Source organism: Zonotrichia leucophrys, chromosome Z, assembly GCF_028769735.1.
Source record: "Zonotrichia leucophrys gambelii isolate GWCS_2022_RI chromosome Z, RI_Zleu_2.0, whole genome shotgun sequence".
Classification (NCBI taxonomy): Eukaryota; Metazoa; Chordata; class Aves; order Passeriformes; family Passerellidae; genus Zonotrichia; species Zonotrichia leucophrys.
In genome coordinates, this window is record NC_088200.1 from 43,189,690 (window position 1) to 43,207,959 (window position 18,270).

Sequence of the window (18,270 nt, forward strand, 5' to 3'; positions counted from 1 at the left end):
CATAGAAAATCTATTCTTAAAACTCCATGTATGTGAAAATTCAAGACTCATAACTCCTGCTCAAGAGTGAAAATTATTGTGTAACTGAACTACTAGACCAGTTGTGTGATGGAATCTCTCCTTCAAAGCAACAGACAGAGGACAGATTCACAGATATTATTTAATAAAATATCTTTTATTTTAGACATCAGCATTTTTCAAAAGAAATCTCAAATCTCTGATTATGAGAAGACAGCAACTTAACATTTTTCGGTCCTACCAGAAGTTATCCCACACTGTAAATAAACCAGCTACTTGCAAATTTTTTCAGAGAGGAGTTCATTGGTTCTTCAAGTTCTCTTTGTGCCTTTCAGGAAATCAAATATTGCCAAGTCAGAAGATAAGATTCACTTTTCTTAATAAAGTACATGTTGTTCGGATATTATACTAGGATGAAATTTAGTAACACTGTCTTTAAGATTTTTTTTAATGCATAAAAATAACAAACACTAATCAATCTTGAAATTGCAGTTTTTACTAAAAGAAAGAATTCTAAGGAAGACTTTCTTTTCCTATGGAGGGAAAGAAAGCAATGGTTCAAAGGATTCAAGAATTTCAAGGTCTGAAGGATTTTAAATTGGTTGATAAAGTCTGATTTTTCCTGACAGAACAACTCATTCTGAGAATTAGTTTCAGAAACATTACTTGGAGAAACTAATAACATAATAGGGTCCTTCAGCTGAATTAAGAAAAAAATTATTACTTTTACCATTTTAGATGCCTCTCATTCAAAGAGTACCTCCTAAATTTAGTACCTCCTAAAATGTCAAGACTCTCCAAATTCTCCCCTTTGTCCCCCAAACACTTAGAAAAAGAAAAGGGACAAAAATGAGCAGTCTTAATCATGTTGCAAATTGATGCCTATCAATTATGATATTTTTAATTATTGCAAATATTATCAGTTATGATGAGTAGGAGACTGAGAAAAAGTAGATTTCAAAGCAAATCAAACAACATGGGAACATTTGAGAACATGAAATTGTGAAATTAGCACTTTCGTTTGAGAAACAGGCAAGATTTTTACAGACATCAGTTGCTGGAAAGTATAACTGATACTCCAGCCTGAAACAGTAATACTGGGAAGCAGAACACACAATTATATGCCCCATGATAAATATACCAAAAAATAGTTAAATTCTTGGTTCTCTTTCTGAATAAGGTTCAGAACTGCGCCAACTGCTCTGATAGCTGAACAGCATTAAAAACTTCAAACTATGCTTTGCTCATGAAACATTTAAATATCGCACAGAAAATGAAATATTATTTCCCTGTATATTCCAGAGACTAAAATAGTGGGGGGAAGGAAAAGAAAATAATAGAGCCATTACTTTATTATGTATATCCTGATTCCTTTCAATTTCAAGCACTGCTTCAGTCTTTTCATCCATTTCCTCAAGCTTCTTTTTGTTTAAATATTGCTGCCAATGTGTCAATACCACTTGAAAGAAAGCCTAACCTCACTACAACTGGCATGAGGAAAATAAAAAGGAAGACAGCTGAACATTAGGCTTAAATTTAAATTAAAGAAACATTGCATCTATTTTTAATAGGACAGGAAAAGTAAGGTCGGATCAAATGTTAGACATTTACATAAGTTTAAAGTTCAAGTGATTTTTAAGATGCACTTCTTGGAACTTTCAGTGGATCATCAAAATCTGTTAATTCAATAAAGGGACACCTAAGATTGGCAGTAACTGTACTAAGACTTTAAGAGAGTTAATCTAAAAATTTTTTGCGAACACCAGTCATGAAAATTCTTACTCTTCTTTTTCGAAGTAACTGTTCACAAATAAACTATTACTTTCTGCACAATCTACATGTATAAAATCCTGATTTTGTGTCTTTTACTGTGTCCTGCTGCATGTCTGTTATTTAAGGGGGATCCCAGTCCTGTTAGACTAGTCAAAAAACACAGTAAGCAGCATAACTGGAAACACCGAGTTGTGAATTTCTCCTAGAAATCCATATTAGTTTTCACAATCATGAAGTTAATATTTGTATAGATACAGAGAGCTAAAGCAGGTACATAACTTTTTCAGAGACAGGAAGACCGAGCTGGTACTTTGGAAATAATTATCATTTTACCAGATCTGAAAGACGCTTTCTTTGGTTAACTACTTCCACACTTAAAAGCTATCAACATTAACATAGTATCCTATTAAATGTGTTTACATACTTCAATGTTAATAGCAAATCTATAAATATGTATAAATATTAATTAATTTTATTTTAAATATACAAACACTTAGACCAATTCCAGCTAATCAAGACTAAAGAAAAGTAAATATAAAATTTTAAACTTTTATTGACAATATACTCTTCTTTATGACACATTATGCTAACTAACTACATTTTTTAAAAGTAATCATTCTAATATTTGCACCATGCAACTTCTTTGTTGATGATTGCTGATTCAAATCCTTGGGATTTAGGGAAAACATGCATAGTATCTGCATAGTTTACCCTGAAATATTTAATCCCTCTCACTGACATAAAGACATGAACACTTTTCACTAACATCATATCTAGGCCAGAAGGTAACTGTAAGCTGTTCTCCATGTAAACACACACATTTGTGTGCCTCTACAAAACCTCTCTGAGAAAGGCTTAGGAAGTACTCTGCTTCAGCTTTCAATGTTACCTTTTATAGTGCAGTGCTGCAGGACTACTTTTGCATATCATAAATAACTCATGGAATCATGGAATTTTAAACATACGCAGCAGAAAAAAAGACATTATTATTATCCAGACTGACCTACTGATAAAAACTCTAAAAAATTTTCAAGGCAGAATAAGACACTTAGTGAGAAAGCTAACCACCAATGTAAACTTCAGTGCTTTCTACACAAAAATTAAAACAGAAGGAAAAAGAAAAGGAAAAAAAAAAGGAAGAAAAATAAAGAGCCAGTACCAAACTGGATGAAGACTACATTCCAATTGTTTGCTTTTGGTATTAACCTCAAAGACAAAAGGAATCTCTTTGGAAAGCTAGTTTGAGAGAAAATAAGCCTGAAGTTGATTGTTTAACTTGCCTTAATTTCAGAATAAAATCCAGACCATAACTAAAATAATGCCCGGGCCACACAGTGATGCCTATGACTGGATTTTAATTGACTTGAAGACTGTCACAGTCCTATTATCATAAAACCTGTAATGCACTTCCAGCATGGAGGACTCATCTGCGCCCACCATCCATCTGTTTAGTCATGACTGGCAAAGTAGTAGGGAACTCGCAGTGGTTGCCGCTGCCTGAAAGGAATAAACCACAGGATCTTCCAGTGAGTGCCAAAAACTTCTGAGAAGGTCTGCTGCCATGGCTTCTGGGGCCTCGATCTACAGAAGACAGCATTATTAGTGAAAGACAGCATGCCCACAGCGCACTTCAGTCAGCTACAACAGTGTAGGCTGGCTGGGAATCCAATACTGGACTCTGATGAATTGTGTCCAAGCATCACAAATACAACTTTTATTTCATTACGACGCGCAGCTGAGACTTAACTTTGGAGAACAGAAATTATCTGTTTCATCAATCAAACAAAGGCAAATTTTGAAGCACAGGAGACCTCAATATTAATGAAATGTATGTCAAAACACTGCAGAAAGTATCTTTTGATCTGTACTTCTGAAAAGAAAATATAGTTCCACTGGCTTTGAGTAGGGAAAGAAAGGGAACAACATGCAGCTGTTTTGTGTACAACCTCTATTAAAAGATTAGTGAGGTGCTGCTACAGATAGGAAGTACAGCGCACAGTACCATGCAAAATCATTTTAACAAAGAGCTACTCCCTTAGCATTTCAGCAATGTAGGAATTTTACAGAACTTACATGTCTTCACAACAGTTAGACATTTTTTCTATACTTGTAGTGTCCTGTTAAAGAGAAAAAAAAACACAATGAAAAAGTATTTATTTACATTCCAAACTTTTAAAATGTCATTATGAAAGCAAGTAACCACACCAGGGAATTAATTATTAATGTACGCTGTTTTGACTTTAGTTCATTAGGATGCATATTACACATATGCCATATTAGCTTTAAATAAATGTGAGATTATACATATAAATTTTAACTCAGTCTGTCTGTTAAATTATTTTTATAGGCATGTTATGAAACTATACTGTGTAGTTTGACTACAATACCGAAGAATGCCAACAAAAACTTTCAGCATTATTACAGCAAAAATTAATTCAGATATTACAATTCATGCACAGGACATTTATGAGCAATGTGTATAAGGCCCACTCTTGCCATACTTTCCACAAGCACTCATTCCAGACTTGGAGTATCCCACTGAGATAACCACAAAGCTTGTAAAATGCAGTCATTAACAGATGTAGTATTTTGAAAAGCAGGAGCTAGTCAGAAGTTTTAAAACCATTAGCTTCGTGAGTATTATAACACTAACAGCACAACTGAAAATATACCAAGAGTTTCTACAGTTCCTATCATTAAATACAAATATAAAAATTGTTCTCTTAAAATGTAAAAGCTAATAATGTGTAGAGTGAAGGCAATCCTGCAGATAAGAGCAACTTAAATTCATACTTTAATTATAAAATGTCATGGAAAGTAACAGATCAGTTTTAGCTTAGATCACCCCCAAACAAAACTTTTTCAATTACCAATAGTGCTTTTTTTTCACTTTTCACTGCAGATTTCACAAAAAGGCTTCCATTGTGAGTATCATGTAGGGAGTTTCAATATAAATTCATAGTTCATTACACCCTGAAATCACCTGAACTTTGTGAAGTTCAAAACACAATCAATTGAAATATTCTTCATTATTTCAACTCCTTTTCATTGGTAGTTTGGTATTTCCCTTTACTTTTCACTGATTCAGGCATGCACATAATGTACCTGTCAAATTACAGTAGAATTTGAATAGGACCAAGAGCTAATCTCAATTGCCTCAACCACATACAGACAGAAGGACTGTGGTTTAATTAGGCTGCTACTTCATTGTCATCTGAAACACTCCCTAGCACTAAAAACCACACTGTGCTCCTTGATTGTTCCTGCATGCAATTCAGTGCAGGCATTGCTGGGACTCCACCCCTACCTTTCAGTTAGGGGAAGTTTTAAGGGAGAAGGGCAGAATGTGAGAGGGAAATAACATAGAGGAAGCTGATTTCCTGCTCCACCAGACACGGCTGGCCCCAACTCCCTTGCCAACTTTTTGTATTCTGCTTCCCAGCTCTGAAGTGTTTTGGAACAGGATCCCTTACCACACACTAAACAGCAAAAAATCTTAATTCTGTCCACAATAAGGAGAGAAGTTCATTTTTCTCATGTCAATTCACCAGGATACACAAGTTCTTGCCCAGGAGTTTGTGTAGAGAAGCCATGCCCAGTCAAGGTTACATAAACCACAATGGCCCCATTGTTAGGTGGGTTTTAACATCCACTCAGCAGTGAGGGAGGAAAGGACTGGAGGAGAAAACTAAGCACTGTTTGTTGTTTTGATTCCCACAGATAAACTGCTGCTCCTCTCACATTATAGGCCTGTCTTCCCTCTCCTGCCACTAGCGTGGCATTACACAAGTCCTTCTCTTTGTTAGGGCAGGACCCAACTTCACAGCCAAGGAATACTTTGCTTTCTTGGACTGGCTTTTTACTCAGCCTTTGTCAGAGAAAACGTCATCTTTCCCTACCACAAAAATTCAGACATGGCTTTTTGAATAAAAAGGACTAAGTAACAAGAGATTACTTCCGTGGCATTTCAGCAAAGTGGCAATACCTTTTTTTTTTCATGAGATGCTAAAGTTCCTTTTGTAACTGCAAAAATATCTCAGTTCTAGGAATTATTCTCTGGTCCACTCAAAGCTGTTTATCAAATAGTACAAAATAATATTAGCATATTTGAAAGCAATAATGTCAAATGGTCTTTTGTAAAACAATAACATGCTGCTCCAGACTCTAAAGGGACATGTAGCTATGGAATATTTATTCTACCATTTCAAAAGAGGGGCCTTTAAACCAGCTCTGGGTGCAGAAGTAACATCACCAAATATCTTAAACATGGTTTTCTGCTGTGTTTCTGCATATTGCTTATTCATTAATACACTTGTACCACTCCCTAAAATACAGGTTTTGAGATTTTTTTGGGGAAAATCACAGACTGAAACCTGGAGATTGTATTTCATTTTACATGTTGTTATGGCATGTTGTCATGACCCTGAGAACCTCTCAAGACATGAGAGGTTCTCAGGGTCTGCTCCCCTCCAAACTGTAAATTAACTTAAATTAAAGAACCAAAGCAGGAACTAACTTCCTTCCTTTCCTCCCTTCCCTTTCCTCTCTTCCCTTTGCTCCCTTTCCCTCCCTTCTTTCCTCCGTTCCTTCCCTTCTTTCATTGCCTGCCTGTTTCCTTCCTCCCTCCCCTTACCTTAAAATGCCAACATACACTTCAGATTACTTTTGTTTTACAGCAAAGAAACTGGGGTTGAGCAGCGAGTCCTTTGCTTCCTGGATACTTTTTCAACATGAAAAAATATTTAGAGCACATTTTAAAAGGTTCAAACTAGCAAAGAAACATTGCTTTGAAGTTTATCTGCTTAACAAGTACTAGTGACTGAACTTAAGAAACAAAATACCTTCCCTGCACCCTCATACCTTCCCTCTCCCCACACTGCTGCCAAACAGGCTCATCTGAAATCTGCTTTCATTTGAGAGTGAACCAGTTTACCTTTCCACATGAAAGTGAAACTTCACAGCACCCCAGGAAAGTCAGTAGCCCCTCTGAAGACAGGAGATGATGGAAAAGGAGAGTACCACAGTTGAGTTTTGACCTGTTATTTAAGGCTTCCTTCTCAGACATTTTTTTTTCTTTTGCAGACAAGGGACCAGAATAATCACCATTCTTCTGAATGAAAAGGTGGTCTGCTCATTAAAACATCTCATAAATGTCTTCCAATCAGAGTATCATCTCTCTTATGCATTTGATGTGTACCAAGGTTTTGCAGCAACATCAGAATTACTGTGTTCAGCCTAAGAGGCTTTGGCTGTCTGCATCTACTATCAGCTTGGATTACTATTAATACAAATAGAACTGTGCTAAGTTTTTTTTTCTAGACTCAAAGCTAATGCTAATGTTAAAACCTTTTTTGAGTGCTGGCACTCAGCCAAAAGTTTAAAATAACTTGGTATGAGCAAACATCACATATCTATGCAGTCCTAGTAATCTCTAAAAATTTCTTGAAATTTGAAATTGAATACAAGATGAAATTGACAAATACAACTGATTAATTTGACATGATGGATCATCTAGATTCCCAAAGGCATCATCCAGACTGGAAATAAAAACTGCTCCTGCACCTGTTTATTCAGAGATACATACCCAATGATAAGCATCTTAAAGCAGCTACAGGAAAAAAAAATCACACCTTAGTGAGACAGGAAAAAGAACTTAAGAGGAAATAAACACAGGAATAGGAAAAGGGCAACGTTTTCAGATTCTGCTGAGGAGAGAAAAAATATGGGTTTTTTTCACTCCGAGGATATACTACAGATCCATAAGAGCAGTTTGCTTACTATAAATTAAGTAAGCTACTGCCACAGGTAAGACTGATGTAAAATGAAGGAGAAGAATGGAGAGAAAGAGATGTACGTAAAAGCACTGACAGAATTCTGCAAACCAACCTCAGATTCACTCACAAATGAACACATCCAAATTAGCTCCAAAGAGAACTGCACCTTTCACATCTACGCTTCTATTTAGCTTAACCAACTGTCAAAAAAAAAATTAGAAAGATCACATGCACTGGCTAACCAACTGTCCTACAGGATGGGTTTTATCATGAACTAACTCATCATGAAAAAAGCACACGCAAAGGATATTTTTCCCAAATTGATTCGAATTTTCCAAAGTATAAACGGTAATTTGTAACTTACAGGACTAACTCCAAAGCATGTAGCTACAATCCCTGGTTCAGGTTTTCTTTTGTGTTTCCTTAAAGAGACATGCAATCATTACAGCTCTATTAAACACTTGCAGTAGTAGAATATAAGCATTATGCCATACTTTTATTATTTTCAAATGTTCACTGTAGGTGAATCAGCAGAAAAGTATGATGAAGCATAAAGAAAACAAAACTTGCAAGCCTTCCTGGATTTGCAGCCTTTGCTTTTATCTAAAAGTTCAAGACAACACATCCTTTATATAAAGGGTTTTTTTATCTTCTGTCTAACATCCTTTCATGGTGTGCATGTAATTGATAGATGAGCAACTCAAGAATAGAAAATACTAAACATAGAAAGAATACATCAAATTTGATAAATTTTCTTTTCTTTTGGCATTAAATATATATTGGGTTTACTTGTGGCCAGGATTCTTTCCTTAATCTAGACTTTTCATGAGATAGTTAATTTTATCAATTAAAACTATGTTCAGTCTGAAAACTATTAGTTCTATTTAAAGGTTAAACCCCTATATCAGACTCATGTACTAAATTAAAAAAAAGCTACACTCTGTTACTTCTAAGGGAATAGTTCTAGACTCTTCTATGTTCTGATTAATTTAGTTAAATAGATTTATAATTTTTTTTATTGGCTATTAGATACTGACTCAATGACAACAAACCATCTAAAATGGAGGCACCATAAAATCTCTTAACTTCAGGCCGTTGAAAATTCACAGCATGTTTGGTGCAGATAGCTGCATAACAAGAGACAGGAAAAAACATATTCTATTTATTGATCCCTACAAATACCATATGATAAAAATAGAAGGGAAAAATATTTTAGAAATAGCTGTTGATCATCCTCACACAGAAGTCATTTTAATAGTTAGTCTGATGTCTAAATCTGACAAGCAACATGTAAACAAAATGTACTCAGCCCCTGGAACACTCAAATATTTTTATAGTTACTTATCTTCAAGTAGTTAAAGGTACTACCTTTACTATTAGAAAAATATATTAGTTAAAGGACTTCTTCTTTAGGTGATAAACCAGGGATAATTCTGACATATCTGATGATATTCTGTACTCCTTGCACAATTTCAAATCCGATTACATTTTCTAACTTGCACTTTTTCCTTAAAGTATCGTAAATTATTAATTTTAAAAAAGTTCATATTTACATAAGACCATACAGTGAGCTAATTTAAAGTGATGAGATCTTCTTCTCCCTAGAATGTCTTACACTTCTATTTATTCCTACATTTTAAATAGCTCATAAAAAACAGGTTTTTAAAAAATAAACTATTAAATAAATAAATACCACATTTTATTTTTATGTAAATATGTCTTTAAAGATATCAGAGTACATTTAATAAAAATGCTAAACAAAATGCAAACCCATTTGAGAGAAATAAGGTAAAGGTGCAAAAGAATTTACACAGTTAACAAACTTATATTCGAAGACCAGGACATTACTAATTCCTGACAATTTAATTTATAGAACTTCATGCAGTCTTCTAATAGGAGATCTAGCTATAGGTGGATTAAAGGTAAAGACAGGAAAAGGGGAAGAGACAAGAATAACAAGGAAGACAGATAATGTTAATATTAGTTTATTTTCTGTTAGTAATTTCCAGTTACTCTTTCGGGGTTATAATTTATGTATACTTTGCTTTCCCTTTGCTCTATATTGTAGCCACATAAAGAATGCAATTGCCTGGAAACCCTAATTTCCCCTACCAATCCTAATTTTTAATATGCTAAACTTAATTATGAGGATTAATAGTTCCTTGATTACACTTCTGCCATGTTTGAAAAAACAGGGAAGCCCTTAGTATTCACTAATCAAAATAGTATTTAATAGATTATCTGATTAAAGATATGACTGCAAATATTTTTAATTACAAGATACTTATTATTAAAGACAAAAAGCATTTCAGCAGAACTAGATCATTTGTCACTCTGCATATTAAATGAGTATTGGATCAATACTATACAATACACAAATACACAAAGAATTAAAAAGCTTTGATTTTATTAACAGAATAACTGCTGTGCCATTTTCATTATTTTGAAACACAATCTTTATTAAAAGATAGGAAAACTACCTGGTAAAATACACTTCCTAATTTTAGGTGAAAACAAGAATCACTGCAACAATAAAAAGCAAGTATTAACTTTTTTAAAAGCTTCTAAGGGGAAAAATGTATATGATAGATACCATACTGCACACCAGGCAGGCTGTTAAACACTATTTTCCCTTCTATCCTTCCTACAGAAAATAAAGAGAAATTTCTCTTTTCCACATCCAGAAAGTACTGATGGAACAGGATACTGGCATATCACTGGACACCATTCAAACAGTTAATTAACAGGAAACCCTGGTAGCATTAATTAAATTATTAAAGACACTGTCCACTTAGTTTATGATAATGCATCCACTACCTTGCACAAAGGCCACATGGTATCTATTAAATTTATAAAGGCCTATCCATTAAATAGTTCTGCCCCAGAGAAACAAGTTAATTACTAAACAATTTCAATGAAAAGTTTTCCTCTGCAATACTAGCATAAATCACATTAAATCATATTTAATGGACCATAATGGAAGAATTAAGAAAATTTCTTTTCTTCCATAGAAATAGTTTGTTACAACATATGGAAAAATGAAAACACTGTTTAGTGTTTGAGATAAAAACAATCAAAGGTAATCCTTTAAAATTAGGGTTCAGATTAGTCTCTGCAAGGGATGCTGTTTAACTGAAACATCTGGTAGTGTTATGTTGAGAGACAGGCCTTTTTTAACTTTGGAAATGAGATTAGTAGATCAGTTATTTGTAAGTGTCCAAGTAATTTCTAATTATTTTATCTGGGTCACAGATAATCCGCTTTTACAGGGCTCCCACAATGACATCAGAGGATCACTGGTGAACTGATTATCCTGTTACCTTCCACCATCCATGGGAAGACCGGATTTTCCTTTTGTACAGAGAAAGAGAAAGAAGTGGCTGATTGCTTCAGACAGGTGGCAGCCAACAAAATAAAGAATACCACAGTTCTTGAGAGGAAGAAAATCATCTATACAAAAGGCAACAGCTTTTAAAAAGCAGTCAACAAACGGAATACTTCTTAGCAGTGTCTGGTGCAATTTAAAACCTCACTAGATAGGAACAAATATCAAAGTAATCAGAAAAGCCATTGTTTAAAAAACAGTATGCCATGTCATTTTTTACATGTTTTATACTAATGCCTTGTAGATCATACATAACCAACAGAAGAATCCTGCAGTATGAACAGAAAAACTGGGCTTATCATCATTTAACTCTTAACATGAAAGACATTGAGAAAAAATTTCTTAAAACCATAACGGAATATGAGTGAGAGAAATGCAAAAGCCAGGGCTAATCTTCTATTAATATACACACGAGCATCCCGGGCATTCCACCTTTTTTAAAAAGACTGAATCAAAGCACTCTTTTTAAAAGAGCTCTTACACCTTCAACAACCATACATCAGAAACAATCTAGAGTGGATAAAACACACTTTTTTCCCTTGGCGAATTAATGCCTTTTCCTATGAATAAATAGGCATGTTATGGGGGCTTTTGAGATAAAAAAACATCTGTTACATATAAAAATAAGAGAAAAATCCTTGAAAAACACATGTCAAGAAAATATGTTTTGAGAAAGCAAGCAAGTTTCTGGGTACTATTTGATTTAGCTTCCCAATAAATTGTATTATTTCATGTAACAACATAAAAAAAAGCAAATGGAAATAAAAATTAGTAACACAAATACATCCTTCTAACACTTTCTTCTAGCTTAAGTGCAAAATACTTTAGATAAACTTTGGTTTTGTCACTTTAATACAATGCCATTAATACATGCAAGCAACTGTTGCACAAGACAGATTGTCTTGTATTTTTTTTCCCCAGAAGATTTTAAAACTGTCTGAAATGGACAAAGTGATAATTTACCTATAAATCATACTTCTATGACTTACGACAAAGCACCAATAAAAACCCAGACCTCTACCTTCATGGAGCTTTAAGTGTCTATACTGCAGCTATTTTGTTACCTGTAGTGATTCAGGCCAAAGACTAATCCGAAGTACAAGCAGCTAAAGGAGGCCCTGAAGTAAAGAGTAACAATAATCTTTAAAATTGTTACTTTCTATAGGAGAGTAAGAAGAGTTGCACCCTTGTAAGGTGCAACTCACGAATTCTTTCTGGTCAGTTTTTCTGTTTTACTTAAAAGTTTGCTTCTACTTTTCAAACAATGCCATTTAAAAATCAGGGTGTCTGAGAATGTAAGAACATAGGCTCCAGTTAAGGAATATAACATTCTAAATTGCTCTACAAGAAATGAGAGGAAACAGAGGAGTGGTAAAGGAAGTAACAAGCACTAGAGACAGGCAGGCCTTCAATATAAATGCATATCATTTTGAAAATTACCTTTGACGGTGTTTTAATTCATGGGTAAAACCAATTTTTTCCATCCAGTTCTGTAAAAACTTGAATTTTAAGTAAAAATACTAATTGTTGATGAGATTTTAAGAGAAGTATCTTCTTAAGAATCCTAGAGTTTCTAAACTAGGATTTTAAATTTCTGCCTATTTCAGAGGCTTGTGAATTAGAGAGAACCTAGATACCTCTATTTCAAAAGTATCCAAATAAAACTTCCCCAACAGTAATGTAAAGTACATGCTAGAAGAAGTATCGAAGTTCAGGATGATAACAAAATTAGAGGCAAATAAAGCTCAGAGAAAGCAACTGGGGAAGGAAGACGAAAAGAGCCATGTGCCCCTTCTGACAGAAGTGTGTTTCACATATGCTAGTTTCTAGGGAGAAAGCACTAATCCTGTATGCAGAGGCCACCTCAGCTGCTCTCCTCTTCATCAGAACAATTCATGTCAAAAGTTCCTCTAAGGACAGTTTTTGCCAACCAGCTGTTCCCCTCTCATTGCAGGAAGTCACCTCCTTTGCTCTTTGGCTTCTTGGACCTCCAAATGAGTTATGAATAGCCTTGTGCTAATGATACCCTAACAGTGATACCACAATCACAGTGGTGGCAAATGTACTCAGAGAAATTACTGTGTGGTAGGTTACTTAGTCTATTAATCACCTTATCAAGCACTACAGCCTCAGGAACATTCTCCCTGTAACAGACAAATTTTAGTACACAGCTTACAAAGTTTTCATTCTTACCAGAGAGCACATTTTTTCCAAGCATCTTGAAATAGATACTACCAATATCAACAGATATTGGCTTAATTTCTGGAAAATTATGTAATGATGGTCAAGCAAGTTTACCTTCTGGAAAAGCAGGCAGTCTTGTTACAAAAGAGTTAAAGTTTGATTAATCTTAGATTTGTATTTTTTTCCAAAAATTTTTGCAGCACTTGCAATATTAAACACCAATGAACCTGCTGGACAATTTCAGCAGCAGTTTGCACCCACCAAAGTTTAGATCACAGAGCTGCAACACTTACTGTCTCTACTATTTAAAACCAGCTTTTTTTTCCAGGAGCTGCGGAATTAATCTTGATACATGTTAAACTGCAAAAGGGAGGCACAAGAGCATGAACTACAAAAATGTGTATTACCTGCTCTCCCATACAAGCCCAAGAATTGCTTTGCCTGTATCAAAAGGTCCATGTTCTTGTCCCTTGCACACATCTCTAGGCAGCTTTAGCAATCACTAAAATTAATGCTTTCAAGAACAGCCATGGAGCAATTCATATGACGTGAATGCTTTAACTGCATATCCATGCCTTCAAGCATCTTAAGTTTGTTTCAAGGTGCTTTTCTTCATATTACACTTTCATGATTGGGTTCTGCTATCAAGTTTTAATCTGTACCTTATAGTAAATTAATTTCATCACAGATTCCACATTTAATATACAGCTCATTTCAGTTCTTACCACTTGTAGACTAATCACAACTGCACCAAACGGACTTGCTTTGTTTGTTTGAAGTCTGACTAATTGTTGCCAAGCAGAGTTCCTCAAAACAACTGTATTACTTATTCTTCCTAATTCTGTATTTGCAAAGAAAGGAATGAAAAGGGAGAAGACAATTGTGCTGTTGGTATGAAATGCTCTGAGTGGGGGATGGACTACATGACCTACATTCCTCAATGAGTTAATGCAACAGCATCCACATAGTGTGAATGAATTAATATTGGAGATACACCAGTAATGGATTTCTATTTCCCCAGCAATCCCATCAAGCCTCAAAACTTGTCCATGTGACAACAGCTCTTCTGCTTTTGGGGCAACAGGTAGGGTGCACTAAGAGGCCCTAATGAAGATCTGTACTTTTTAGCATCTGCCTCTCATAGACCATCCACATCCACAATTCCTGTAGCATGGTTGTTTCACAAAGCTCAGCAAAGACAACAGAAAAAACTATCCAGACATACTGCAGCTCAACAGTTATGATTTCAGCAGAAAAACTGGAGGTAAAAATGCTATACCCCACACCTGGTCCAGTGTAGCTGCCAACTCTGTAAGTGAATAGGATGTACTTCATGGTATATACAACAGACAGAGAAAAAAAGACTTTACAGCAGTTTATAGAGTGCAGCGGAGGCAGAGGCCTGAAAGTGTTAAGGCTCAGGACAGCAAAGTTACAACTGGGCATTCGTGCCTGTTACAGTGGCAGTGCAGTTAGTATCCTGTGTCAGAACAGAAACAGCCCAGGTTTCAGGTATATCTGACAGAAACAGGTTCAGTCTGAGAGGTCATATTTCACATCCAGTAATAATACCTGAATGGGTGCTGATGGTCACTACTAAAATTTAGTCCAGCCTCTGGCAGCACACAGAACAAAATTATAAACTTAGGGTCTGGTTTTCTTGTTTTCTTCTGTATCCTATCTGTGGTTTAGTGCAGTCTGATCAGATGAGTTTTTTGATCCTTCTCATATATATATCCACTTAAAAGAAACTAAAACAACATCCATATTTCAGTACCTAACAATTAGGCTCACTAAGTATTTGTCTCTGTCCCACCTGTTACTGGTGAGCAGAATTAACCACATCAGCTAGACAGCCACCTTAGAGGTGGTATAGGAAAACATCCCAGCCCTAGATAATGCAGACATAGAGGCAACATTTAAACAGGGAAGAGAAAACCTGTCAGCAAGACCCCGGAACAGAAATCAGGCACACAGTAAAGGTGCACAAAGGTAAATCTGTTGAGCTGGGGGTTGAGAGCATGTGTAAAACACATTATGGTAGAGCAGCTGGGGAACGATAATAATAATAGACAGTAATAATGGTAATAATAATAGACAGTGTAACTACCATGACAGAAAAAGCAAAAGGCAGTAAATATGTAAAAGTAATACAGTAAAACCAAAAAGCAGTATTATTGCTTTATCTAACATAATTTAAAACTACACTGTAGGTTTTTTTCCTTTATTCAATACAAAAGAATTACACCATACAGTTGGGAAGTTTTCCATTATGGACCTACAAAAGTTAATGCTATGCAAACCTTCTTAAGTAACATTTCATAAAATCTCAGGCAGATCTCCAACAGTTGTAGCCGAAAATATGCTGCCATCTTGTACATTATTGCCTTTAAAAAAAGTTCAGCAGGCCATATCAGACTCTTTCAACATGTATATGTAACTAATGTAACTAATGTACTCTCTCTGTCATGATGAACAATATTTTAAACATTTGTATGGATTCTTAAGACAACTTCAAAAATTTGCTGACAGCTATTAACTTCTAATGTACAGAACAGGATATTATGCCAAAGAAAGGCTGTTTCTTGCAAGTATTTATTACATTAACAAATTCACTTAACTGAAAAATTTTTCCATGCAGAGGGTATTTTTTTCTGTATATCTAAATGCAGAATACCCACCTGGACTGTAAACAGCATGATTACATTGCACAGTTTAGCAAATAAAGAGATGAACATAAGCATATTTATCAAAATACTTAACAAAGATGCTGTCTGTTCTCAAAATTTGATTTATCAGTTAGCCTCACTGTCACATAAACTTTGACCAGGCTACACAAGAGTTTAAAATAAAAACAAGAATCAACTACATATCTTGTACACTGCGCAATTCCAGGACAAGGCATGAGTCCATTTTACTAATGCAAATCACGAAACTGACTGAAAGTGGTATTATTAGACACTTCTGCTTTGACTAATTTTACTGAAAATAAAACTAACATATACTTCTCAAATTAGATACTTACAGTGAAAATACCCATTAGCTGAGTGTAAAAGAGTCGACTTATTCCACCTAATATTATTAGACCCATGAAGGCAGATATTCTTAGGAGAGCAAGTTCATGTCTAAATACAAACACATCCTAGAACAAGACAAAAAGAAGAGAGAGACTTTAATTTAGTTACAAATTAATTAAAGTCTTTGAACCAAGTGGAAATAGGCTGTAAGAGGTGTTCTCAAAGCCTTAAAGCTGAAGGCAAATATTGGATTCTGAGCTACATTGCACATCATTGGTCTATTTATGTTTTAAAAGCAGAAACCAGTAATATTTTCTTTATACATGTTAACAGTTGGGGGGTTATGTTGCCAGACTGTTAAAAAAAACTCCTTCAAGTAGTTAAGATTTTGGAAATAGATCAAGCTCAAACGGATTATTTCTGAATCTTCCATCTCAAACTGTGCCAAACTGCTACATACAAGCTATATGATACAGGAAAACTACTCCTGTTAAATGGTCTGGTTTATTATAACTCGGCTACCAGGCACAGCTCATTTCATTTTAACATCACCTCTTCTTAAAGAAAACAAACATTCCAAGATTGACATTTGAAGATTGTACCCATAAAGTCCAAGTACCCCTACCAGATTGTTCTTACTGTGGTGGTATCTATTATCCAATATAAAATTATCTCCAACTTTTAAATTTTGGACTAGAGTTGGATTGCTGCAACTTTGGATAAGGATGAACAGTGCAGATGCTTCAGTGCACACAGAATATGGATGTATTCAATCAGCTGCATTGGAAAGTCTATTCTCAACCAGCAGAAAATATAAAAAGTATTACAGAATGTTATGTAATATCTTCAAAGGATAAAGCACCTTATTTTTATCACAGAAGAACATTTTTACGTGGTGTTAGGTGTACTGTGAGTTCAGATCCCATTCTCTTATTTTTAAGTTATATTTATGTTCTCAGAGCTGTTGTTCGAATATACACATCATTTTTTTCACTTACAGAAGTTAGATCATGGCAGGAAAGTATTAAACCCTTTCAAGTGAACTTTATATTACAACCAGAATATAGAAGTGAACTGAACGAAAAAATGAAACAAAACAAAAAAAAATCCCCTAACCAACCAAAAAAACATCCCCCCCCCCCCGGGTTTATGTTCAACCACTAGAACTTGAGGAAGAGGGATACTGGGTTTTCATTAAACAGAATAGTTAATGCAAATTATGTTTAGCAAAAAGAAAAAAATCTATTTTTTCATTTAAGTAATTTCCATGAAGATCCAAAATATACACCCAGGAAAAAAGTTTAAACTGCCTACTAAGGCTGTGAAGAAAGTCCGTATTTAATGAACAAGCAGAAAGCACTAGTTAAGCAGCAAAACCAAAAAACAATCCCCAACAGTAATTTCTGAACTATGGTAATGGTTCATCCCCTCTCCCCTCACTTGTTTATACTGGCCTTTCTCGCTGCTGTAGAAAATAGACTAATTTTCATTTCTTTTAATGCTTCTTACTCATTTAATGAGTTAATTCAAAGATAAATCAACTCAAAATAAAAGCAGTCACACTATTCCTTATTTCCCTTTCCATTAGCTAATGAAAGCTTTAAAGAAAATCAAGGTAAGACACAACTTCTACTAGTTGTACTTCTTCATTATTTCTCAAAGAAGATGCAGAGTGGGCTTAGCAACAACATCCACCAGCTCCCTCAGCACCTGTGTGTGCAACCCATCAGGCCCATGGATTTGTGGTTTTGTCTGCCTGGCCAATCTCTAAACAAACCTTCAGTGGCCAAGGGCAAGTATTCTTTTCTCCAACCTTTCTCTCTTGCCTCCAAGGTCTGGGATTCCTGAAGGATGGCCGCAGCAGTGAAGTCTGAGGCAAAGCAGTAATTCACTTTGCCCTCTTTGTGTCTTCTGTCACCAGGTTATCCATCTAAATTCAGCAGCATCTCCACACTGGTGGGGATCTTTCTAATCCTTGTTCTGTTGCTGATATACTTGTAGATGCTCTTCTTGTGGTCCTTGATATCCTTCAACAGACTTCATTCCAACAGGCCTTGCCTTTCCTTGTTGTATCCCTGCATTCCCTTCCATACTCCTATAATCCTCCCATAGGCCCTCT

At 35.2% G+C, this 18,270-nt stretch overlaps 1 protein-coding gene across 6 annotated transcripts in view; it reads right to left on the minus strand.

Annotated features, from left to right (window-relative positions):
• Positions 1-238: 238 nt before the first annotated feature.
• Positions 239-18,270, minus strand: part of ZDHHC21 (zinc finger DHHC-type palmitoyltransferase 21) — a 34,871-nt gene continuing 16,839 nt past the window's right edge. For all 6 annotated transcript variants that reach the window (XM_064736580.1, XM_064736583.1, XM_064736586.1 and 3 more), the window contains 3 exons: positions 16,160-16,276; positions 3,865-3,908; positions 239-3,372 (listed from right to left, as the gene is read on the minus strand). In XM_064736580.1, the coding sequence (XP_064592650.1) occupies positions 3,240-3,372; positions 3,865-3,908; positions 16,160-16,276 (294 nt within the window). In that variant the 3' untranslated portion in view covers positions 239-3,239. The remainder of the gene's footprint in view (positions 3,373-3,864; positions 3,909-16,159; positions 16,277-18,270) is intronic.